This window comes from Erythrolamprus reginae, chromosome 1, assembly GCF_031021105.1.
Source record: "Erythrolamprus reginae isolate rEryReg1 chromosome 1, rEryReg1.hap1, whole genome shotgun sequence".
Taxonomy (NCBI): Eukaryota; Metazoa; Chordata; class Lepidosauria; order Squamata; family Dipsadidae; genus Erythrolamprus; species Erythrolamprus reginae.
The window spans coordinates 213,871,583-213,897,888 of record NC_091950.1 but is presented as its reverse complement, the minus strand read 5'-3'; the positions used below and the strand labels follow the sequence as shown (position 1 = coordinate 213,897,888).

At 40.2% G+C, this 26,306-nt stretch overlaps 1 protein-coding gene across 4 annotated transcripts in view; it reads left to right on the top strand.

The window, feature by feature from the left end:
* Positions 1-1,818: 1,818 nt before the first annotated feature.
* Positions 1,819-26,306, top strand: part of MYO1B (myosin IB) — a 157,718-nt gene continuing 133,230 nt past the window's right edge. The window contains exons 1-2 of one of the 4 annotated variants that reach the window (XM_070732147.1): positions 1,819-2,021; positions 24,040-24,183. In XM_070732147.1, the coding sequence (XP_070588248.1) occupies positions 24,049-24,183 (135 nt within the window). In that variant the 5' untranslated portion in view covers positions 1,819-2,021; positions 24,040-24,048. Of the gene's footprint in view, positions 2,022-2,058; positions 2,114-24,039; positions 24,184-26,306 lie in introns of those variants that run through there. The other 3 variants (XM_070732146.1, XM_070732144.1, XM_070732145.1) reach the window with 3 other exon arrangements.

The window sequence follows — 26,306 nt, the reverse complement described above, 5'->3', positions numbered from 1 at the left end:
TCTTTCTCTTCCTTTCTCTCTCTCCTCTTCCTTTATCTCCTCTCTCTCTCCCTCTCTCTTTCTCTCCCCCCTCTCTCCCCCTTTCCCTCTCTCCCTCTCTTGCTATCTCTCCCCCCTCTCCCTCTCTCTTTCTCCCTCTCCCTCTCTTTCTCTCTCTCCCCCCTCTCTCTTTCTCTCTCTCTCCCCCTCTTTCTCTCTCTTCTTCTCACTTTCTCTCTCTTGTTTTCTTTCTGTCTCTTTTGCTTTCTCTCTCACTCTTTCTTGTTTTCTTTCTCACGCTCTTTCTCTCTCTTGTTCTCTCTCTTGCTATCTCTTTCTCTCCCCCCTTTCTCACTCTCTCTTTCTCACTTTCTCTCTATCTTGCTGTCTGTTGCTCTCACTCACTCTCGTTCTCTCTCCGTTCTTCTCAGCGATGACGCGCGCACGCCCTGCCCGCCTCACCTTTGCGAGAGCACTTTCGCCCCGGGCTCTCAGCAAGGGGGTTTGCAGGAGAGGCGGGGCCGGCGAAGGTGATATTGAATGTCGGGGGAGAACGGGCGTTTGCACGCGCTCCCTATCCCCCTGCTAGCCCACTCGGAATATTCAAAATAAGAAAAGCCTTCGCCGGCAAAGGTTTTTCTTATTTTGAATATTCCGAGTGGGCTAGCAGGGAGGGAGCGCGTGCAAACGCCCGTTCTCCCCCGACATTCAATATCACCTTCGCCGGCCTCCGCTGAGGAAAGCCTTTGCCGGCATTTCCTCCCGGCGTCAAGGAGGCGCAGCGGCGGGCGGAGAGAGGGAAGGGGGGGGGGCAGCGGCGTCCCTCCTGGCCTTGGCGGGCCGCCCAACCCTCCCCACCTCCTGCAAACGCGGCGGGCGGCGGGGGGAGAGCGAGGAGCCGGTTCCGGCGGGCGCGGGGCTTGGCTGGCTGGCGGGGGGAGCGCCGCTGGTGGTGCGGAAAGGCCGAGGGGGCCCTGGCGCCGCGGACCGGCTGAAAAGCCCCAACGGCCCGGTCCCGGTCCGCGGACCGGCGGTTGGGGACCTCTGCTTTAGAGAAGACTCATGCACAACCTTGAAATCTAATTTTAAATCACTTGTTCAAATCAAATAATTTACCTAGATTTTTTTTTTTTTTTGAGAATTTGTCTTGAGAACTTTTTGAAAATTTGTCTTGAGAATTTTGCAGTGTAGACACGATTATTTCCCATCACGGTCCAAAAGTGTTTAATTTCTTGATTTATTTAGATATCACCGATTTTTAAAACCAATATTCTAATCCAGGGGTCCCCAAACTTGGCAATTTTAAGACTTGTGGACTTCAACTCCCACAATCCCAGCTATGCTGGCTGGAGAATTCTGGGGGTTGAAGGCCACAAGTCTTAAAGTTGCCAAGTTTGAAGACCTCTGTTCTAATCCCATTCGTCTAGTTATATTAAGCCCCACTGAATTGAGAACGCAGCCTTTCGGAAGCCCTACATGAACGACGGACCTCCTCACCCGCGACCCCCAGGAAAGTCGCCTTGCAAAGCCTGCCTTACAAAAGAGGCGCGGGAGGTTCTCCAGAGCTAAGCCATTCTCCCGTCCACCCGGATTTGTCACTCGCATCTCGGCCCCCACCAGTCCCGCGTTAAAACTTTCGCGCGCTTGAGAGGCTGCCTCAGGGCGCCGCTGGGGGTCGCTCACCTCCCCCCCCTTCACGCGAACCTCGCCTGCCGCAGCGGAGGTGTGGAGCTTAAGGAGGCGGCGGCGCGGCCCCGCCCCGAGCCGGCCGACTCCCTCCCGCGAGGTCATTGCCACGCCCCCTGCTTCTTTGAGGCGGGGAGGGGCGTGGCCGTCCTTGCTGCAAGCTGAGTTCTTCGGGCACGGGCTGCTTCTGAGAGGGAAAAGCCGGACGAATTCCAGCCTGAGCGGGAACCTGAGAGAGAGAGCGCGAGCTGGAGTTGGGCAGCCCCAGGAGCTGTCCCCGTTTCCCCCCCCTCTCTCTTGCTGGCGTCGAGAAGCGCATCTGGACGGAGGCGGGGAATTGCCTAGAAGGAGAAAAGGTGCGCAGAGGCGCCGTCCCGCTTGGGCTCCTTGGCCACAGTTGGCTTTTGTGGTGTGGATGGTCTCGCTTTTTCTGCACTCCTTCCTTCAGGTGCTCCGATTGCGTGGCTGCCCGCGGCTTGCTCTCCTGGTTGCCTAAAGAGGGGGTGGGGTGGGACTGTGAGAGATGCGTGGTGATGGGCACGGGGGGGGGGGGGCTCTTTGGGGTGGGAACTGGGGGGGGGAGTCAGGAAGCCGGTGGTCATAGAACGAAGATTTGGCGCCAGAAAGGGGGGGAGAGGAGGAGGAGCAGAGACGATGTCTCCTAGCCTTCTGGGTTAAAGGTCTTGCTGAGAGGCAGCGCTGGCAAAGGAAAGCAGAAAGCCGCAGTGATTTAGGCCGGGACTTTTGGGATAACGAGGGGGGTCGAGTTTGGAGAAGGCGGAAAAGGAGGGGGGGTTGAGGGGAGGAAGAGCAGGGCACCGCCGAGAGGACCGTCTCTATTCTGTGGCTCATGGACGACAATTAAACTGGTTGGCGGACAGGAAGCAGGAGATGGAGTGGCATTAAAAACCTTACAGGGCTGAAGAATGGACAAGATGGGATCAGGGAGAGAGAATGGGTATAAAGAATTGGGGGGGGGGCGAAAGAGGAGGCACAGGGGCTGAGTATATTGGGTGGTGGGGAAAGAGGTAGGTGGTTTGTATGTTGGAAGAAGAGCAGGTGAGATTTAGAAGGATAATTTAGAGTGGGTTTCCTGAACCTTGTAAATGAAGCTGGATAAGAAACGTGTTGTAAGGATCTACACTTTTCTGAGAGGAAAGGTTGCAAGCTGTTTATGATTTTCTCCAGGGAAAGTTGGATTTGAATTACAGTGGTTAGTTCTCTGGTGTCCTTCTCTTGCCTGCCTGGTCTTTGTTTAGTCTCAAGGACTCTGTATGTTTGTGTGTGTGTGTGTGTGTTCTGTCCTTTTGTGTGTGCGTGGTGCCTGCAGAGGGATTGAAACCAGATTCTAGGATTTCAGATTTCAGTCTGTTAAACCCTGAAGCGATTTAGGGTGTGCTTCCAATTTTTAAATCCTTAAGAGTAGCTTTGTTCAGGATATCTGTGCTTGATTGGGGATTTGTTTTAGTAAAATCTAGAGGTAACAATTTAGTTGCAACAAGTTCTCTGTTGGCTGAGCTGCAACATGGCAGTGAATAAAGTTGCTGCTGCTGACGGACTCTGTATTCTGCCTCTGTTTTTAACTGTGATTATCAACTTCTTTGCAAACAGAAACTCCATTCAGTAAATAGCTGTTCACAATGACTTTTGCAAGCCTATTCTTGAATGGGGAGTGCAACACTTACCTGTTTTTCTGTGCCTCTTCCAGAAGTTCAAGCTTTTTGTTTAAGAAAGCAAACATATACTGCTCAAAAAAAGGGGGGAACATTTAAACAACAGAATATAACTCCAGGTAAATCAAATGTCTGTGAAATCAAACTATCCACTTAGGAAGCAACACTGTTTGACAATCAATTTCATTTTGTTGTCAGCACATTCAACTTTGTACAGAACAAAGTATTCAGTGAGAATATTCCATTCATTCAGATCTAGGATGTGTTATTTCAATGTTCCGTTAATTTTTTTGAGCAGTGTATAATTTCTTCCTATTACCTTCATTGTATTAAGATATACATACACACCTCTAAAATGCATCTTTTTACATAGCCCATATCAGTTCTATTCATTATCTGAGAAAGGGTGGTTAGCCCAGATGTGAGGGGATGTGTCTGTCAAAAGGAATTGAATGGTGATTGTTCTTTAGTTGTGTAGTATGTAACACTGTCCTGAGATCATTTTTCAATAGCTCTCTCATTCTCTTCCTTCCATAGAAGAATTTAAAAGATTAAGACAGGCTTGCAATTAAGTCAGTAGAACTTACTTGCCCATCTGTTCACACTTGTGTCGTCATTTAGTCCATTCTGCCTTCCTGTAAGAGAATCAACTACTCTTCATTTTAAGAAGATTTCCCTGAAGACTGTTCTCTGTTGTAGGAAGACTGCCAGATGATTTATAAGCAATTTGTTTATCAATCATGTCTAATCATGGTCTGTGTTACCTCCTTTAAATTGTTTCTGCCTGGAGGTCTGCCTGTTTTCTCTATTTCATCCAGTTGGCATCTTTTTGTCTTCCATAACTTAGTGGAAATTAGTGGATTGAAATCTCTTGCATCAGTATACCAAGCTAAGAATGTTGCAGAGATCCCTGGAAATGAATAAGGCAGTAATGAAACATTTCAGCTATATTTGTGACAAATTAGTAAAGAGGAGAAGTTGTAGAACAGGGAAAGTGAATTAATCAAGAGAAGACGTGTTCGTTTATCATTTGTAAAGAGGATTTGTAGATGGGACTTTGCTATTTATCTGATCACAACTGTCAGATGAATTGGGCTGAGAAAGACTGGCTGTCCAAATGCCAAATCAGCAACCTGTATCATTGATTCAAATCCAATACCTTAACAACTATAGAATGGGTCTCAAATTTGTCTTCTTTCCTTTTGAGGGTAGCTGATATATATTACAGATTAAATAAGTTAGAAGTACTGTATAGAGCTTGTTTCTTTATAATTATGTTGAAAATGACTATTGAATGCATTGCAATACATTACATTTTATACTACTTTTTGTATACTCTATGAAGATTTCCTACCCTTCAAACATTTATTACTTAAAATGTGATGATTAGTGATTGCATATTAAGCGGTAGTGTGATAAAATTTGGTTTAATATGGTCTGAGATATTCTTGTAAAAACAGTATAAAAGAAATGTTTCTGACCAGAAATGTTAACTTTTAAATTTTTGTTTAAGGGGAAGAGCTACAATACAGTGTGTGGAGATGATGCTATAAAGTTGTCATGCATAGGTGGGGCTAAATTTTCCAGTTTGTTTTTAAAAGCTTGTTAAGTACACACCATGAATTACATTGTGGTGGGAAAGCAAATAAAGTGTACTATGGATTGCATAGTACATTTTATTTGCTTTCCCACCGTTCTTCATTGACAAATAAATATTTTGTTTATCACTACTGTGATATTGGAGGCAGGTTCATAAGGCTATAAAATGTGCTTCAAAGCTGCAAGTTGCCTACCCTAATTTTAAAGAAAAATAAATTGTGAAGGTACGTGTGAAATGTTTGGTTTGTATTATTGGATTACCTAATGCAATTTGAGAAATTAGTTGCATTTATAAAGAAGAGTTGTCCAAACATATTAACTTATAGTTACATATGCATTAATACAGTGGTTCTCAAATATCCTAATGCCACGACCCCTTAATACAGGTCCTCATGTTGTGGTGACCCCTAAATCTCTCAACAGAGCTTTAAGCTGATTGGCAGAAAGTTCAGAGGGATACCCCCACTGTAAACACCTGATTGGTCCGATTGTAAAAATATGTTTTAAGGCACCAGAATAGAAGCTTTAGTTCCTAACACCATTGGAAATTTGTCTTTTCCCATGGTCTTAGGTGAACCCTGTGAAACGGTCATTCAATCCCCAAAGGGGTCCCGACCCCCAGGTTGAGAATCACTGCATTAATATGTAATCATCACATTGTTCATTTTTGAAGTAACCAACTTTAGACAAAGCAGAGCAAAAGAGTAAGGTAAACTACAGTACAGTAACTCAGAAGGATTGAAACATAAAAGATCAGTTCACATAAGATGAGCCTGACCCTGCTAACCTTTTATAAAGCATTGCATGTACTTCAGGTCCTAAGGGTCAAGAAGGAGAGTGGATGGCCTTTGAGCTGTGTCTGTTAATTGTTTTGTTTGGGTTTATGCTTATTGGCCATTGAAGGTTTTTAAAATTCTTTGCACCTTATGTATACATGCATGTTTGTGTGCGTGCGTATGCATAAATACACGTCTCTGTGTGCAGCTGCTCAGAGTCACACTTGCAAGTTGGGCAGTCATATAAAGGGAAGGAAGGAAGGAAAATATATATCATAATAAATAACTCATATTTTTCTTCTGCAAACTGTTATTGCTTGTACAGTGTTCATGCACTGTTTTTTGTAAAATCATTACCTTTCTCCTTTTAAAGATCTCGTCAATATTATCCAGCCACAATTTCTATCTTATTTTTCTTGATTCGTTCAATTTGCCTAATTAACTCTCTGATTTGATTCTCATTCATTCTCACCATTAGGATCAGACTACTTCAACATCCTTTTCTTTTGTCTTGGCCATTCATTGTCTAATTCAATTTAGATTAATTGAACAGGCATTCATTCTTGATTCTATCTCTTTATTTTACTGTGCATATTTTTCAAGTGTTTTTTCTGTTATAAATTAATTCTCATTTTCATAAAACTAGTTGGCTAAATTAAAAGAATATCATTTGAATACAAAATACGCATGTTTTCAAATTCCCAAATAACACATCTGTTACCATCACATGTTTTAAGATACTTATCCATAAATACATTAAATAACCAAAGGATCAAAATAACCAATGCAAACCCCATGTAGGTATCAGGAAGGGCATTTGGCCAGTAAATGCTCAGCTCCATTCAGTCGCCTCAACTCTACCCCAAATCAAAGGATTACAGGGTCATAAAAAGGGGAAAACCCTTATTCTTATAGTACACCCTGAATGAAATTGAAGCATTTGCTAAGAATATAATTTATTCTTACCCTTGGTTTACACCTATTATTATGCCACTCTTGTCATATTCAACACAGCCTTCAATTCCATGATTACACACACACACAAAATTATCATTGAAGCCATTCACTTTATCAGATGCCTTCTCTAAATCAACCATAATGTAGTTCCTTACTTTATTTCACACTTACTTTCTCACATTCATCAATTTCTCATTTACCTGCTAAATAACAAAAATCTGGCTTACACATTCTGTACCTAGCAGAAAGTCTTACTCTACTTAGTGTGCAAATTTTGCTTTTGGGCATTTTTCAAAACCTTGCAGCCAGAATTTGGCCCAACACTTTCCCAAGCTCCATTGACAAGCTATTCTCTCTTAGTTTTCTGTATTCAGTTCTACTACCTTTGTATAGGAGAATAATAGCACCATTCTTCCAATCACCAGGCAAAGTATAGTCTTCACGCTTGTTAAACAAGTTGCACAACCACCTTGTGAACAAAACACATCCATATTTTAACATTTCTCCAATTGCACTGTCTTGAAATTGAAATTCAATTTGAATTTCAGTTGAAAGATTGAATTTTTCAATTGTTTACTGTATCTTATAGGATATACGATTTTCCTTTTACAAACATTTAGATATCTATCTTAATTCTAGTGTTTGATTTGTCATTATCATTTCTATTCAAATCCTTAATGGACACCACTCACTATTCTTTCACTTCAGTTTTACCCAAATAATTTCACCCTTTTGTTGTTAATTATGTTAACTCAGCTAATAAGATAGTTCTTATTCATTTCCACTCATGTCTTGCTTTTTTTAACCATTAGTTGCCTGCCTTCTTTACATTCTTTGCAATTATCCTTCTATATGCAAGAAATAAAGAGTGATTCTTGTCAGCAATTCATTCCAGTCACAATATAATAGGAAGGATGCATAGATCTTATAAACTATACATTTCACAATTGATTTCCTTCACTGCTTATATTATGAATTAACTTTTGTTCTGAGATAGTGACTGTTATTGTGTTCTGTAAAAAGCTGTTTGTCCTGAAATATAGTATACAGTAAAGAAGGTAGTGTCCTCTTCATAGTATTGTAGATTGGAATTCGACTTTTAGATGATGAAGGCCAATAATTTGCTCAATGTAGAACTCTACATTTAATCATTACTGTCTACCCTCCCCTAAAACATCCAGGAAGGGAACCATCTGATTGGAATATTGTCCAATGGCTTTTGTTTCTAGGATTCCCCCCCACAAAAAAAAATCCCAATCAATAATCTTATCTTTCTGTCACATAAATCCATTACCCCATATTCTACACACTGGAAGTGGGTGTGGGGGGTGAGGGGGAGATCTTAACTATTTTCTGTGAAATACTGGAAAGAGTGCTAATTATTTGACAAATTTAAATGGCCACCAAACTCACTCAGAGGTTACTTTGAGCAGCATTAAAAACCGACAATATAAAAACCCATACCTTTCCCTACTATGGCAGCAGCAACACAGTTATTATATATCTTCAATCTCTCCTCATAGGACTTATTTTCTAATTCTCTGATCATTCTCATTGCATTTCACTAAACCTCTTCAAGTTTCTCTGAATCCTTCTTAGAGATATTTGATGTGTGATCTGAACTATAGCAGAATGCAACAGAAGAATAAATATTCCACACAATTTCAAAACAATACTTCTGTTAATACAGGCCAAAATGGCCTTATCTAGCAAAAATGTCACACTAATGACTCAAATTTGATTTATCTTGGAACAGTAGTGCCGGTATCTTGCATTTGATTTTTGTTCCTAAGTTAAAACCTGCATTTCTCTTTGTGAAATTTCATCTTGCTGCTTTAAGTCTATTTTTTGACCTACTATGTTCATTTTGAATTTTATTTCTGTCTTGTAGTGTATTTACTGTCCTGTTTAGTTTTGTATCATCTGAAAATTTAGGAAGTCGTTCAACCTCTTCCTTCAAATTGTTAGTAAAATAAGAACACCCAATTTATCTTTTGAGTTTTGAAAGCATGTTGGGAAAACTGTTTCAAAATGGGTAGGAATGGCTGTTATACAAGATTTATGTATAAAAAAACAATTCTGGGCACATGAGCTCATTTCTAAATAAAGTACAGTGGTACCTGTACTTAAGAACTTAATTCGTTCTGTGTCCAGGTTCTTAAGTAGAAAAGTTTGTAAGTAGAAGCAATTTTTCCCATAGGAATCAATGTAAAAGCAAATAATGCGTGCAAACCCATTAGGAAAGAAATAAAAGCTCAGAATTTGGGTGGGAGGAGGAGGAGGAAGAAGAGGAGGACAGTCGCTGCCTAGAGCAAAGGGAGCATTTCTTTTCTCTTTTCTTCCCTCTCCAAGCACCCAGAGAAAGGAAAACACTTTGTTCACTCTGGACTGCCAAAGCCTTTTTACAGTGATTCTCGATTTACAACCATTCAGTTGGTGACTGTTCAAAGTTTTATTGGTACTGAACTAAGTGACTTAGGTAGTGCCCGGATTTTAATTATATGGCTATGGGGGTGCTGCAAAATTCATAAGTTTAAAAACTGGTAACAAGTTTTTGCAGCATTCCTATAGCCATATGATCAAAATTTGGGCACAGGGCAACTGGCATTGATTTGCTTAGCTGCAGCAAAAAAAAAGTTTGTAAAATGGGGCAAAACCCACTTGACAACTGCCTTGTTCAGCAATGGAAATTTGGGGCTCAATTCTGGACATAAATCAAGGATTACCTGTACTTTTCTTTTTAAAGTCAGGTTTTTAAAATTTATATATAAGTATTTTAAAACAATGTACCGTATTGTCCAGGCATTTCATTTTATAGCAGAAAAATAAATAACCAGATATATTGATAGTAGTAGTAATACTACATGAAATAATTATAACCATATTTATAATTACTTATAGTTATAAAGCAACATTCATATTTTACTTACACATAGCAATGTTTTTTCTTCATCTAATTTCTACCTCTTGTCTCTAACCATTGTTAAAGCCTATTCCATGTTAAATAATACCCTGTATCTCCTTTATCTTTTAGTTTCAATATCAATTTATCCTTCTCTGCACAATCCAGTATTTTCTGAATTATATTTTCATCTGGATCAACTGTACTCTGTGTCAATTTTAATTCTTTTCTCTGCAAGCATTTCTGTCGTGGGCTACTGTGATGTTCAATATTTTCTGGTTTTATAATTACAATCAGAATGAAATAATTGATTTTGGGAGAAAGTTGAGATCTTGGGAATCATGATTTGTAGTAGCTGGTCCTCAAGTTTATAGTTACAGTGAATCTAGAACAGTTAGTTTTATGTTTCAAGTAATGTTTTGTGCATAGTATTTTATCCTTGTCTGAGGAGTTAAAATGATCTATTTTTGTGTGTTGTGCCTAAGAGAGTTAAAACACACGCATCTTCTATGCAATCTTTTTTATATTTTGCCGATGACTCTAAAGTGTGCAATAGGGTTGATATTCCTGGAGGCGTCTGTAATATGCTAAATGATTTAGCTTTACTAGATAAATGATCAAAGCAATGGAAACTGCAGTTTAATGTTTCCAAATATAAAATAATGTACTTGGGGAAAAGGAATCCTCAATCGGAGTATTGTATTGGCAGTTCTGTGTTAGCAAAAACTTCAGAAGAGAAGGATTTAGGGGTAGTGATTTCTGACAGTCTCAAAATGGGTGAGCTGTGTGGTCGGGCGGTAGGAAAAGCAAGTAGGATGCTTGGCTACATAGCTAGAGGTATAACAAGCAGGAAGAGGAAGATTGTGATCCCGCTATATAGAGCGCTGGTGAGACCACATTTGGAATACTGTGTTCACTTCTGGAGACCTCACCTACAAAAAGATATTGACAAAATTGAATGGGTCCAAAGACGGGCTACAAGAATGGTGGAAGGTCTTAAGCATAAAACGTATCAGGAAAGACTTAATGAACTCAATCTGTATAGTCTGGAGGACAGAAGGAAAAGGAGGGACATGATCGAAACATTTAAATATGTTAAAGGGTCAAATAAGGTTCAGGAGGGAAGTGTTTTTAATAGGAAAGTGAACACAAGAACAAGGGGACACAATCTGAAGTTAGTTGGGGGAAAGATCAAAAGCAACATGAGAAAATATTATTTTACTGAAAGAGTAGTAGATCCTTGGAACAAACTTCCAGCAGACGTTGGTAAATCCACAGTAACTGAATTTAAACATGCCTGGGATAAACATATATCCATCCTAAGACAAAATACAGGAAATAGTATAAGGGTAGACTAGCTGGACCATGAGGTCTTTTTCTGCCGTCAGTCTTCTATGTTTCTATATCTAACTTCTCTATTGTTGCTTAATTAATTGTGTTTTAGATTTTTTCAAAACAGATAAACCCAGAGACGTTAGAAATTATTAAAGTTGTATTAATTTTTTAACAATGGCAGTGCCACTTTCACTTTTGCTTTGGATAACTTGTAGAGAAAAAATACTTAAATAATTTGATGGAACGTTTTATGATTCAAGAACACTCTTCAAGTGTTCATCTGAATTTTTGGAGGGTTTCACACTAGGTAGGCAACATAATTATATCTTTAGCTCTCTTCACTCTTCTTCTCTTGTCTGCATGTAGCATGTGGCTATATTAAACTTTTTGTACTCTCACTGATTTAGGTAAGTATACATTCCTCTTTATAATCTGAGATCTAAATACACTCTTCCATATAATTTGAGCAAAGTATTGGATTGTATGGAGAACCATACTTTCATTCAATGCAAGGTGAGTACACTACCCTGTCAGAACATTCAGCTCAATAGGTGGAGGTTGGGAGTGGGATAAAGGGGAACATTATTCTTTGCACAGATTGAAGCCCCTCAGATGTTCAGACAAAAGCAGAAGTGAACTAATCCAAAATATTGTATTCCAGTCCATGTAGGAATAGCCCACTTCTCCTTTTGGGATTAAGTAGAGGTGTAGAAAGACTTAAACTTAAAGGGCCAATTAGGGACAGATCATGAAAAAAAGGACAATACAGTAAGCACTAAGAATTGTAAACCTAATCTTATGTAGCTTTTTCTCTAGAAACACTGATTTATTAACCAGAGCATAGAAAACATTTGTCAGACCTATTCTAGAATACAGCCTACCTGTATGGAACCCGCATTGCATATCAGACATTAATACAATTGAAGGAGTCCAGAAATACTTCACAATAAGAGTCCCTTACTCCTCCTCACATAACAAATTACCTTACTGCTCCAGACTTCAAATACTACGTTTAGAAAATTTACAACTACGTCATCCCCGAACTGATTTAACTGTTCATAAAATCATACATTATAATGTACTCCCTGCCAGTCACAACTTCACCTTTAACAACAACAACACAAGAGTACGTAATAGATACAAACTGAATGTAAATCGCTCCAAACTAGACTGCAGAAAATACGATTTCAGCAATAGAGTGGTCAACGCCTGGAATTCATTACCTGACTCTGTTGTTGCTTCCTCAAATCCCAAAATCTTCAACCTTACATTATGTACAATTGACCTCTCCTTGGAACACCTCCCTTATGAAACCAGGTTGCAATTCTTTGGTCTCTTCAGCCTTGAAAGACGGCGTTTAAGGGGTGACTTGATCGAAGTATATAAAATCATACATGGGATAGAAAAGGTGGATAGAGAAAAATTCTTATCTCTATCACACAATACTATGACAAGGGGGGACTCCTTAAAGCTCATAGGTAAGAAAGTGAGGACAAATCAAGGGAAATATTTCTTCACCCAGAGGGTCGTTGGTTTATGGAATTCACTTCCAGAAGAGGTTGTAACAGCTGTCAGCCTGGATAGCTTGAAGGCAGGATTAGACAGATTCATGGATGCCAAGGGTATCGGTGGTTATTGAAACGGATGTCCATGTGCCGCTTCTATGTTGGTTGAGGCAGGCAGCATTCCTTTGAGTACCATTTGTTAGGGGTCGAGGGAAAGGGAGAGTTTTTCTTTCTCTTTCTGCTTAAGATCCCCATGGACAATTGGTGGGCCATTGTGTGACACAGAATGCTGGACTTGATGGGCTTTGGCCTGATTCAGCATGGCTCTTCTTATGTTCTTATGTTCTCCCCTTTTCTAAGAGGTCTGTAAGGGGCGTGCATAAGTGCATCTTTGTGCCTACTGTCCCTGTCCTACTGTCTTATTAACTTTTCTATTACTACATTCTAATTATGTTATGTTATGTTAATACATACTATAATACTATACTTGACAAACAAATATGTTGTCACTAACAGTTGACACTGACTTTACAGCAGGTAATCACGGATGGGTAGCACTTAAAATTTTTAAAAGCTGCTTTGGAGCACATAATGTTTCACACATAGCCTCTCTCTGCAAGTCTTAAAAAAACCCAGCTGCTCTCCAGAGTTGCAAACAGATGCTTTGTGCATGCCCCTGCGAGTTCATGTATCCCTTTTGGGAATCGGATCTGAAGCACGACACAGCCCTAGGACCAAGTTGCTCTTCGCAATTAAGGGTTCCTCATTTTTCATCTTGCACAAAGTGCAGCTGTTCACGTAAAAATAACAGGAGGTGGAGTATTCTACCCTTCTGAATCTTCTAACTGGACTAGCCATTTTGCTGCAATCACAAGTCTAATGCAGTAGAGAGTTTAGGAGTCACTTTGACAGGTTCTTTTAAATAGTTTTAAAAGTCACTCATGATAGCTGTGTAAAAATACCAGCTGCAGGGGTAAGAATAACAATTACGGTACATTGTTAATATAATGTCACATACATAACTTGAATAACAATACCAAAGCATAGTTACTGACTTGGGATGGGGTGATACATTACCAGATAATTCCATAGTGAGCTTCAGATAACAGAAGGAAGTGGCTGATAGCTATCTATTTCTAAGATCAATAGGATCTTACACTTTTATTTGCTGATCAACACATGCAAAAATGCTAAAGGAATTTGTGGAGTTGTTAAGCCTGCATTTTAAGTCATTGACTAAGTCCTAGCTATCAGTCCAATCTCTGGAAGGAAAGTGAGATAAGAAATACCATTGTGATCTTTATATATTCAATGTATTATCATGCTGAAATATTTACTTCATTTCTATCCACACTCCCATAAATATTTCCTTTGAATACTTTATGCATAGCCTAATGATGGTGTGACAGTTGAGTGCCATCAATTTGACTCTTATGTCATGTGGGATTGACTCATTAGTTCAAACATCTTGTGTTAGCTCCAGATATTTGCATTTATCCTATTTTCAAGCATTCAAACTTCTGAAATTGAAATGCCATCCATGATGTATATAGAATTGAATAGGAAAGAATGCCTTTGAGTCACAAATAGAATATTAAACAAGGGATATGAGATACTACATTTTGGGTGGTCACTGAGAGTTTATCCTCGTACAGATTGATTTATAGCTAATTTCTGGTGAGATTTTAACAGAACTTCCCAACTCTCTCAGTTTTCTATTCTCAGATATTGATCTTTTGGCACTGTTGCAGTGAGTGATTTTTATCTTAAAATAAAATAAAGGAGATCAGTGTTGGTGTAGTGGTTAAGGCTAGAAACCCGACACCATGAGTTCCAGTCCTGCATTGGGCATAAATTTAGTTGAGTAAATTTGGGGCAATCCCTCTTTCTCAGCTCCAGGAAGAAGGAGGTAAAGGCAAATAACTTCTGAGTAATCTTGCCAAGAAACCTCCATGGACCCCTGTCCAGGTAGTCTTCAAGAATCATTGAACAGAAAAGAAAAACAACAGCAACAACAACAACAACAAAAAGAGGAATTTAATCCTCTATCAGTCATATATCGCACATAATTCCTGATGACTATATCTATAATTAGCAGGTGAGCTGTTTAAATGAGACTACTGTCTGGGGGGGGGGGGCATTTCCCCCATATACATCTAATGTGAAGAAAAGGGAAAGAAGAGTTACAACGTAATCAATTACAAATGACTTATCTGATTGCAATTGTCATAGCTTAATTTCTCTTTATCATTTCTCCTTCTGAAAAACTGTCCTTTACTAGGAGGCTTGTTTGTTTATTTCTAAAAATTGTTCTTCTGATTAAGGCACTTGGAAACCAGCCAAACAAAACCCTTCTTGACCATAAGAACTATACTTTCCTGTAAAGCTAAGAATTGTTTGATATTGTAATGATAAAATTATAAAGTAATATGAAATGGACGTCTGTTCTTTCTTTTTCTTATAAACATGGTAGAACTAGTTAGTATTGCTTTTAATAGTGCATCATTGTGCTGGTCTTTGACTGTAATAAAGACTTCACTTGATTTGAATAGTGCACCATTTTTTGTTTGCTTATTGGGAAGGGTAGTAAAATACTGAGGGAACATGCTTCAGCTGGTATGAATTTTAAATAGTAATCATATAGTTTAATTATAAATACAAACCATCCCTGTGAATTTAGTATATTGTGTGATAATTTTAATTCAGTTAATCACGGATTGGTGAGTAATGAAAAAGCAGCCTTTACATTCATAAAAGCGTAACATCACCTCGAGGTTCGACTACTATAACGCTCTCTACATGGGGCTACCTTTGAAGAGTGTTCGGAAACTTCAGATCGTGCAAAATGCAGCTGCGAGAGCAATCATGGGCTTCCCTAGGTATGCCCATGTCACACCAACACTCCGCAGTTTGCATTGGTGGCCGATCAGTTTCCGGTCACAATTCAAAGTGTTGGTTATGACCTATAAAGCCCTTCATGGCATCGGACCAGAATATCTCCAGGACTGCCTTCTGCCGCACGAATCCCAGCGACCGGTTAGGTCCCACAGAGTTGGCCTTCTCCGGGTCCCGTCGACGAAACAATGTTGTCTGGCGGGACCCAGGGGAAGAGCCTTCTTTGTGGCAGCCCCGACCCTCTGGAATCAACTCCCTGTGAAGATTAGGACTGCCCCCACCCTCCTTGCCTTTCGCAAACTCCTCAAAACCCACTTCTGTCAACAAGCATGGGGAAATTGATTCTCTTGGGCCTTTTCCGCTTTATGTATGGTCTGTATGAGATGTATGATTGTTTTTTATATTAAGCATTTTAAATTTGTTTTAATCATTGGATTTGTATTGTTTCTTGTGAGCTGCTCCAAGTCTTCAGAAAGGGGCGGCATACAAATATAATAAATAAATAAATAAACTCCCAGAATTCTGGGATATACCAATAAGAAATACTGATTTCTGAGATGTTTTAATAAACTTTTGGAATAAAATGGAATATCATATTACCCTCTGTGACCATTATAGGTAGATTGCATGCTGTGATGTTTTCTGGGTATTATTTTCATCTGAAATAATATGGAAAGGAGAGAAATAACTTTTATTCAGTTTTCAAATCGTAGTTTCAACTATCTGTTGAAGGAAAAATCTCAGTATTGAATATTGTATTATCTTGTAGGAATGAGATCTAGCCTAAAAAACAGTCTAACTTAATGGTACATTGGCTGAAATGTCATAACTGATGTACAACCCATCTCCTTCAGTTCTTGTCTTGCTAATCATGTTAAAATTACACACACACACACACTCTTTAGAGGACACCTAGACGAAGCAACTATGAGCGGCTGACAATTTAAAACATAAAATATACAAAGTACAAGATAAAATATTCAATGCTCTGTGGATGCCAGATAAACTATACATAAGTAGTAGAGCATATCTATCTTACCTTGAAGGTTGGATGAACAGCCTAATTTTCCAGAACACCATCATAGATCTGGGGAGAGAGACAGGGAGGGGAAATCTCATTCCAGAGACCATATGTATTTCTCTTCTGCAACAGGAATGCAAATGAAACCTTTGATGCGCAGATCAAAAGCTAGACTGCCATTTAGCTTTAATTTTAAAATGGTGTAACTTAAACTTTACTATCTCACAGTATTGTAAGAGGACAGAACAGAGCTGAAGAGCTCAACCTTATGGTGATTCTTTTCATACATATTGTTTAAATGTAAGCATCGTGTATTGGTAAGACTAAAGAAAACCCTACAGAAACCATCAAATGAAGAGAATTGAAATTTTGTACTTTTAATATCTGCTGGTATTAGTATTATATCTTATGAAAATGGCTTTCACACTCAGTAGAAGATAAAGCTGGGGAAATATTTTTATCTGTTGATTTGGAGCCACTAAAAGGCTGAATCTGCTTTAAATTAGCATTCTGAAGATGTTCCTAAACACCTTTAGTCAGCATTCCTGCATGTTGATGGCTATGCTTCTATTTTTGTTTTGGTTTGCATTTGAATAAGGCTGTTCCACTATGACACTGAATTAGTTTAATGGGGTTTAAAGAAAAGCCGCTCATTTGTATTGATCTGATTGATCTTATTTTAGGTTAGTTTTTCCTCCGCCTGCTTAAAGAAACCCTTGCAACCCTTTTTTCTGGTCTGAACATTGTCACAGATGCTGTAGTAATTCTTCAATTTTTAAAAAGGCAAATTCAAAGAAACCCATAAACACAACACTATTAATAATAATAATAATTTATTAGATTTGTATGCCACCCCTCTCCGAAGTCTCGGGGCAGCTCACAACAATAACAATGTAACAAATGTAATACATTAAAAGAAATCTAAAACCCATTATTTAAAAACCATACAACACACTCATACCATACATAAATAATATAACCCAGGGGCTCAGCTTCCCCATGCCTGACGACATAGGTGGGTCTTTAATAGCTTACAAAAGGCAAGGAGGATGGGGGCAGTTTTAATCTCTGGGGGAGTTGGTTCCAGAGGGCTGGGGCCTCCACAGAGAAGGTTCTTCCCCTGGGGCCTGCCAGACGGCATTGTTTTGTCGACGGGACCCGGAGAAGGCCAACTCTGTGGGACCTAATCGGTCACTGGGATTCATGTGGCAGAAGGCGGTTCCGAAGGTATTCTGGTCAAATGCCATCAAGGGCTTTTTAGGTCATAACCAACACTTTGAATTGTGACCGGAAACTAATTGGCAACCAGTGCAGGCCGTGGAGTGTTGATGAAACGTGGGCAAATCTAGGAAGCCCCACGATAGCTCTTGTGGCCGCATTCTGCACGATCTGAAGTTTCCGAACAGGTCCATGGCTGTCATGGTGGCCATGAACTCCTGTGCTAACCCTGAGGACCCCCCAAGTGATGGTAGATTGAAGTTCCCCAAGACAATAAGTCTGGGGAACTTCACCGCCAACCCGACCACCTCCTCGAGCAGTACAGGCAGGGCTGTTGACACGCAGCTGGGAGGCAGGTACATGAGCAATAAGCCCACCTGAACCCCTAGGTCCAACTTCACGAAGAGGGACTCACAACCCGCAATCTCAGGAGCAACGTGTCTACATAGGCAAACAATCTCCTTGGCTATAATAGCCACTCCTCCCCCCCCCCTTCCCATGATGCCATACCTGAAACCCGGCTGGGCAAATTTCAGAGAGAGGAACTCCCCTCTGGGTCCAGCCAGGTTTCAGTCACACATACCAGGTTGGCCTCCTCATCCAGGATCAAATCCCGGATGAGGAGAGCTTTATTTACCATATTGTATGATGAATAGTTTTAATAATGTTAAAACACACTTTGCCTACAAAATTTTTCTTAAGAGTTCAAAATATTATTTTGTAAAGACTGAAGCTATCTGGCCATGTGATCTGACTGGACTCATCCAGTGATATGAAATATTGTTTTGCAAAGAGGGGGGGGGGGAGACCCTTTGTTCTTCCAGAACCTGAAAAGTTCAATGGCCAAAATGACTACCTACTGTGTTAATATTAAAAACATGCACATGGATATGTAGAGCCTTAAAATTAATAGGAATCCACAAGGCCACTGAAGTTTTATTATTGCAGAAATCTAGGATAAACCGTTCCAGAAACATAGCTATCTTGCCTAACTTGAACAAATTTAATGTTAGGAAGTTTTTCTTCTTCTTAATATTCAATTGGAATCCATCATTCTGTATCCTGCACTCAAACAAAAGAGAACACAATTAGAAATTCTATATGGTTTCCTTTTAGGTAATGTATATAAACATATCCTTTAGTCAGAGTAACAGAGTAATAAAAGTTGGAAGGTACCTTCTAGTCCACCACCACCATATTGCCCTTTTCTGATTTTTTTCCAGTTTCTCCAAATCTCTTTAAAAATATGGTGTCTCACACTGATCACATTACTTTAAATGTTGTGTGACCAAATTAGAATGAAATGTAACTGTATTGAAACCACAATTTACTGGAACATAATGCAGTGGATTTGAATGCAGTGGATCCCATTTCTGCTGCAGTTTGTATCTTTGTCATCACAACAGCCTCCCTTTTATGGAACTTAGAGCCCACATTGACTCACATTGCTAAAAATATTGAGGAAACCTATAACCATGTTGTGGTTGGAAATAAGTAACTTTACTTGTGGTGACTTTGTAGGCATGTACTCACCATTCTGCCCTGTTAAGCACAGCTTCTTTCAATTGTTGGATGTTCCACTTTGCACCAGATTTGGTGTTTGATTATTAGAACAGTGAAAGGTTGAATGTCCATTATAACTTTATTTCTTAAGACCATAGTCAATATGGTTTTAATAGACATTCAACCTTTCATTGTTTTAATTATGTCTTGTGGGCAAGAAGTGCTCCTACTGAGAGGGGCAGCATACAAATCTAATAAATAAATAAATTTAAGATCAGCCCTTTGTTTTAGGTTTGTATTTTCTAGAGCAGTGATGGCGAACTTATTAAAGAACAATGAGGGCATGTGAGGCTTTTCCCTATGTCAACTCCACCAGGCATGCGTGCACCGGGCAGCTGATTTTTTGCCTTCTTTTTGCCCAATTTCTCTTCTTCCACAGTGAAAACAGGCCAACTGGAAGTTAACTTGTGTGCTCACCCTCAGCTTCCTTTTCGCTGTCAGAGGTCACTTCTTCGGCTTTGGACAGTTGCAGCTAGGCCTCATACAACTTGGCCCATTTCTTCTGCAGCTAGGAAGGCTTTGCTGAAGGCTTCTCTAGTCGATAACAGAGCTCCAGATTGATCCAGAGCTCTATTATCGGCTACACAGGCCTTCAGGAAAGCCTTTGCCGGCTGCAGAAGAAATAGGCTGAGGTATATGAGGCCTGGTTGCAATTATCTGAAAGTAAGTAGTAGGGCAGCTCCACTTCCTTTCATTTCTGAACTTCCAATTGGCCCATTGGGCCATTTTTCACCGTCTTCCGGCGTCAGCAGGTTTTCCTGAACCCTGGGGAGAACGAAAAGCAACCTAATGGGCCTACTGGAAGTCAGGAGGCTTCAGTGAGGCATGTGTGCATATGTGTGGAGACAGCGGGGATGTTTCGCACATGTACAGGACATTGCATTATGGCTATGGGCACGTATGTGCACCCTTTTGACACCCAAGTCGAAAAAGGTCATCACTGTCTAGAGTTTCACTTCAGTATAACAGGGCCTCCACTATTCTACTATTATTCTGGCAGGGTCAATTATTCAAGGATCTATCTAAGCCTTGAAAAGAACCTTTAATAGTTCAAAGAGAGAGGCTTCATATGTGCTAATGCACCTTCCCCCCCCCCAGATATTTTGCAGAGCCCATACTCTCCAAGATGTGTGTAGCTTGGCATTCAATACCGAGTGTGGGAATGGGTACAGCGTGTGACTCATCTTAATTGCTATGGTTTGTAATGTATTATAAGATAGGATTTTATTGAAAAACAGCATCCCAAAGAACATGTAGTGTTGCCACTACCAGGAAGCAGAGTATGTAAAATTTAGGGGGAAAAATATGAAACATATTTTGATGGCTTGCATATTCTTTGCATATGTGTGACTTGCAGAACTGAATGCAAATCTATTTAGTGCATCGTTAACAGAAATAAACAAGATATATAGCACAAAATATTGTATCCCGATCTGAACAAATGTGGCCTGGGGGAACACATTTCTCTGATTTTACATTTGCTAATTATGGGTTGAATTTAAAGTAAGTGACTTCTATTTTACTCCCACTGAGTGAGCGCATAGATGAAAACTCTGAATTGATTCCTGCACTATTCCTTCCCTGGGTCCTTCCCTGGACCCAGCCATGCTTAATAACTACCGTCCAGTCTCCAACCTTCCCTTTATGGGGAAGGTTGTTGAGAAGGTGGTGGCACTCCAGCGGTCCTTGGAAGAAGCCGATTATCTAGGCCCTCAACAGTCTGGATTCAGGCCCAGCTACACCACGGAAACTGCTTTGGTCGCGTTGATGGATGATCTCTGGCGGGCCCGGGACAGGGGTTTATCCTCTGTCCTGGTGCTTCTTGACCTCTCAGCGGCTTTCAATACCATCGACCATGTTATCCTTCTCACCAATACCTAGAAATCTGTGTCACACCAATAAAGTAAAATATATGAACCCAATTACTCCTATAGTTCACTTCCCTTTAGTTGGCATTTCATTTTTTTTCCTGCACTACAGTTTATTTGCATAAATAGTAGACCCTATGCAGAGCATAAATTGAAGCACTTTGAAATGCCCTCAGGGTCCCTACTCAAAATTCTGAACTGATTTTAGGGCATGCACACACATGATTATTATTGAATAGAAACCAAAGGGATGCTTTCCTAGTTGAAGGATTTATACACCTATATTTCATTTCTTTGTATCAGAATAAAATTCAGGTACCTGATGAAGTACCATAGAAGTATTAAAAATATAAACAATAATGTAGTCTTAAGATGCATTAAGACTAATGTTACTCCAGCAGACAGGACTATCTCTCATTGAAAGTTTTATGCACTTCTGAGATGTAAATATTATGGATTTCTATAAGGGCAAATTTCTGGAATTCTTTAAAAGAGAAAGATTCATTTGTTTTAAGATTGAATATTCCAGTATGAATATTTACTGTAAATTATAGATATGTGGTTTAATAATTTGCTATTTTTTCTAAAGCTGAATTGAAGATACAGCTAAAAATACAACTAGATCCGGGATGTCAAACTGAAGGTCCATGGACCAAATCCATCCTGTGGGGTGCTTAGCACTGGTCTGTGGGGCCCCCTGGCTGCACATATTCCCCCCAAGCTCTGTTTTCAGCCATGATGTCCTGCTGCAGCCCTTTGCCAGCAAAAACAGAGCCTGGGGAGGCACCCACGGACTCCATTTCTGCTGGCAGAGGGCTGCAGGAAGCAATTGTGGCTGAAAAAGAGTATCAACAAGTGACATCAAGCTGGCCATGCCCACCCTAGTCAGGCCCATCCCAGCCATGCCCCACACCCCAGCCCCCTGAGATCAAACACAATCCAGATGTACTCATGGGTAGCTTTGCCAGAAGCATAGAAAATCACTTAGCATACATGTCCTTAACGCAACTTAACATAAGAGAAGGGCGGCATACAAATCTAATAAATAAAATAATAATAATAATAATAATAATAATAATAATAATAATAATAATAATAATAGGATTTATAAATGAAGAGCATAGCCAGATACAGTCAGAGAAGGTAAGAAACATCTAGGGATTTATTTACAATCCTGGATTGAATTTTTATATTTACAGTGTTCCCTCACTTTTCGCGGGGGATGCGTTCTGAGACCGCCCGCGAAAGTCAAATTTCCGCGAAGTAGAGATGCGGAAGTAAATACACTATTTTTGGCAATGAACAGTATCACAAGCCTTCCTTTAACACTTTAGACCCCTAAATTACAATTTCCCATTCACACAGCAACCATTTAGATTATTACCTTGTTTATTTATTAAAGTTTATTTAAAAAAAATATTAAAGGCGGACAAAAGTTTGGCAATGAGATATGACATCGTCGGGTGGGAAACATCATGATATAGGAAAAAAACCTGTGAAGTATTTTTTAATTAATATTTTTTAAAAACCGTGGTATAGACTTTTTGCGAAGTTCGAACCCGCGAAAATCAAGGGAACACTGTATTGCCTTTACTTTTTCACTCTTTTATTGAGTTGTACTAAAGTGAAAGATCGAGAAAGCACTATATGTGCCAAATCAGAATATTAGAGGTAGTTCTGAATTTACAAGTTAGTGCTTTGAGTTTAGGCATACAGTATACCATATTTTTGGAGTATAAGACGCCCCCCCCCCCAAAAAAAAGAGGTTGGAAATGTTGGTGCGTTTTATACACCGAATACATCCATTCCTCCTGAAGCCCCGCCCAGTGTGAAAGCTGGTGTACAGAAGATGTGGGAGGTTAGCAGAGGTTAGCAGAGTGCTCCTGGGGGCTGACGGAGGGCAAAATTGCCCCTGTTTTGCAAAAATGACCCATTTTTCACAAAACTGGTGTGTGCAGAGGGGTTGGGAGATCTGCAGAATGCTCCTGGGGGCTGGGGAAGAGCAAACCTTTTTTTTTCTTTCTTACCTCTTTGAAATCTTGGTGCATCTTATACACAGGTCCGTCTTATAGTCCTAAAAATGCGGTAGTCTTCAAAAAAATTAATTGCCATGGATTAGGATTAGGGTTTGCAGTTACTAAGATATTATATACACTTTGTGAGCAAATTGTGTAAGTGTTATTTCATGATGGTCCTTTTTCAGAGATCCCGGGTCAGTTCTTCAAAGCTACCTGTTATTATGCTGACTTTCCTTTTGAGGCATACTGTAATTTTTGCAAACAATAATTTATAGAAGTTAGAATATCAAAAATGTAATAGTTCTTTGAACTTCTGTGAACAGCTTTTTCACAACTTCCATATAGGAACAGCAGACAGTGGATGGTTATGACCTATAAAGCCCTTAATGGCATCGGACCAGAATATCTCCGAGACCGCCTTCTGCTGCACGAATCCCAGCGACCGATTAGGTCCCACAGAGTGGGCCTTCTCCGGGTCCCGTCAACTAAACAATGTCGGTTGCCGGGCCCCAGGGGAAGAGCCTTCTCTGTGGCGGCCCTGACTCTCTGGAACCAGCTCCCCCCAGAGATTAGATTACCTTCCTTGCCTTTCGTAAACTCCTTAAAACCCACCTTTGTTGTCAGGCATGGGGGAACTGAGATATCTCCCCCGGGCCTATATAATTTATGTATGGTATGTTTGTAGGTATGTTTGCTTAAAAATGGGTTTTTTTAACTATTTTAAATTTTAACTGTAAATTATTAGATTTGTCATGAACTGTTTTATTGTATTGTGAGACGCCCCGAGTCTAAGGAGAGGGGCAGCATACAAATCTAATAGATAATAATAATAATAATAATAATAATAATAATAATAATAATAATAAGAAGTTATTTTCTGACTTTGAAAGCTATCCACATCCATCTTCTCATAGGCAATATTTTTCCATTCCCCCCCCCCATCTTTTGCTCTGTACTAGAAATACCCATGATAGGTCTTCATTCCTCCATTGTGTTAATTTGAATGTTATATTAGATGTTAATATCTTTTTTTTTTTCCTACAGTAAAGAAAAATGGCAAAAATGGAGGTGAAGACATCTCTTCTTGACAATATGATTGGGGTTGGAGATATGGTGCTTCTGGAGCCTCTAACCGAGGAGACCTTTATTAGCAATCTCAAACAACGCTTTGATCACAATGAAATATACGTAAGTATGCTATAAACAATTTCCATACATTAGTTTATATGGGATTCATTTCACAGAAAGGCATAGATTGAAAATTCTAGACTGATATATGAAATGGTATTTTTTCCATTACAAAAATAAGATGATTAAATGTGTCATATATAATTATATGCTGAACTGTATATCTATTTTAATGACTATAGTAGATTGAGTAATTTAATCTAATTAAAAATCGATGCATAACTACTATAATTCCCATTGCTGTATCTTAGTAAAAAGTATTAATAGAGACATATGGCTCGTGAGACTGTAAAACAGAATGGGTAAAGATGCTATTAGGAGACCTAAATACAGGAGAAAAGGAAAATCTAAGTGGGAATAACTGGAGGAGAAAAAGGAGGGTTTAGGATTCCATTTAAAAGTAAATATAATTTATCTATGCAGTTTTATATTTTTTCTTTATTATATAACTTGTATAGAGATAAAAAGATGTTGTTTCTTGAAAGCCTATCGAGCGATTCTCATATGGGATTAGTATATCACATGAAGCCACAATGTTGTTTGAGAGGTTCTTTTATTCAGAGCAGTGTGTTTCTCAATTATGGTTTTGCTGAGCATATTATGCATACTCAGCCAATTATGATTTACAGAGCAAATCACATTGTCAGCTCCAGTTCAACATGATATGCGAATCCAGCATTTTTCCTTTTCTTTTGAAGTTGTTTGGAACTTCATCTGCTACCTTAATGCAAATGACAGAATGGCTTTCCTCTCCAGAATTACACTTAACTCTCTTTAAAAAAAAAAAAAAAAAAAAGTTGTTTAGACTTGTCAAGAGAGGTTGCAACATAAAATCCTCTTCAAATGCGATTCTTTCTTTTGCTAAAAGAAAAATATCCATGTCTGAATATTATATTCTTTCTTGGTTCAGAAATAGTATGACTTCACTTTTCACCTCTTTACAATTAACTAACATCATCTCTTTCACTTTGATTTGGAGTTTACAGTCATCCACTGAAAAGCATTAACTTTAACCTGGATTACATTCTCAAAATTGCTCTCCTGTTCATTCCTCCTTATATGAGATTTATAGCATTATATGCTGTACCTCACTTTGTTTTCAAAACTTCATCCCTGTGGTTGAAAGGATTGCTTAATAATAAAAGAGGATTGTAAGAAATGTTACACTTCTGCATATACAGTGATCCCCTGGTTATTGCGTCCCCGACCATTGCGAACAGGGTAATTTGCGATTTTTGAACCCGGAAGTCAAAACACCATCTGCGCATGCGTGCCCTTTTTTCTATGGGCACGCATGCGTAGATGGCGCCGGGCAGATCAGCTGCTGGGCGGCTTCCCTGGGTCTTCCCCCTCTTGCTGGCGGGAGGGCGAAGCCCCCCCCAGCACCCGCTCGCCCGCCCTTCGCCCTGGAAGTTCGCCAGGAGTCAGCGGAGAACGGCGCGCCTGTTTTAAAACGATCGGAGCCGGCCGGCTCCTATCGTTTTAAAGCAGGTGCGCCGTTCTCCGCTGACTCCTAAAGCGGGGAAGTTGGCCAGGAGTCAGCGGAGAACGGCGCGCCTGTTTTAAAACGATCGGAGCCAGCCGGCTCCGATCGTTTTAAAGCAGGCGCGCCGTTCTCCGCTGACTCCTAAAGCGGGGAAGTTCGCCAGGAGTCAGCGGAGAATGGCGCGCCTGTTTTAAAACGATCGGAGCTTTCCAATGAGTCCCGAAGACAAACGTCAAACTTCCGCGTTTGTCTTTGGGACTCATTGGAAAGCCGCGCGGGTGTTTTAAAACGTCGCCGCCAACATGGGGGGCTTGCTAGCACCCCCCCAAACCCGGGTTGGGGGTTCGGGGTGGTGCTAGCGAGCCCCCCATGTCAGCGGCGACGTTTTAAAACACCCGCGCGGCTTTCCAATGAGTCCCGAAGACAAACGCGGAAGTTTGACGTTTGTCTTCGGGACTCATTGGAAAGCCGCGCTGGTGTTTTAAAACGTCGCCGCCGACATGGGGGGCTTGCTAGCACCCCCCCAAACCCGGGTTGGGGGCTCGGGGGGGTGCTAGCGAGCCCCCCATGTCGGCGGCGACGTTTTAAAACAGCCGCCCCGCCCCCAATCTTCGGCTCCTCGCTAGCGCTGCGGAAG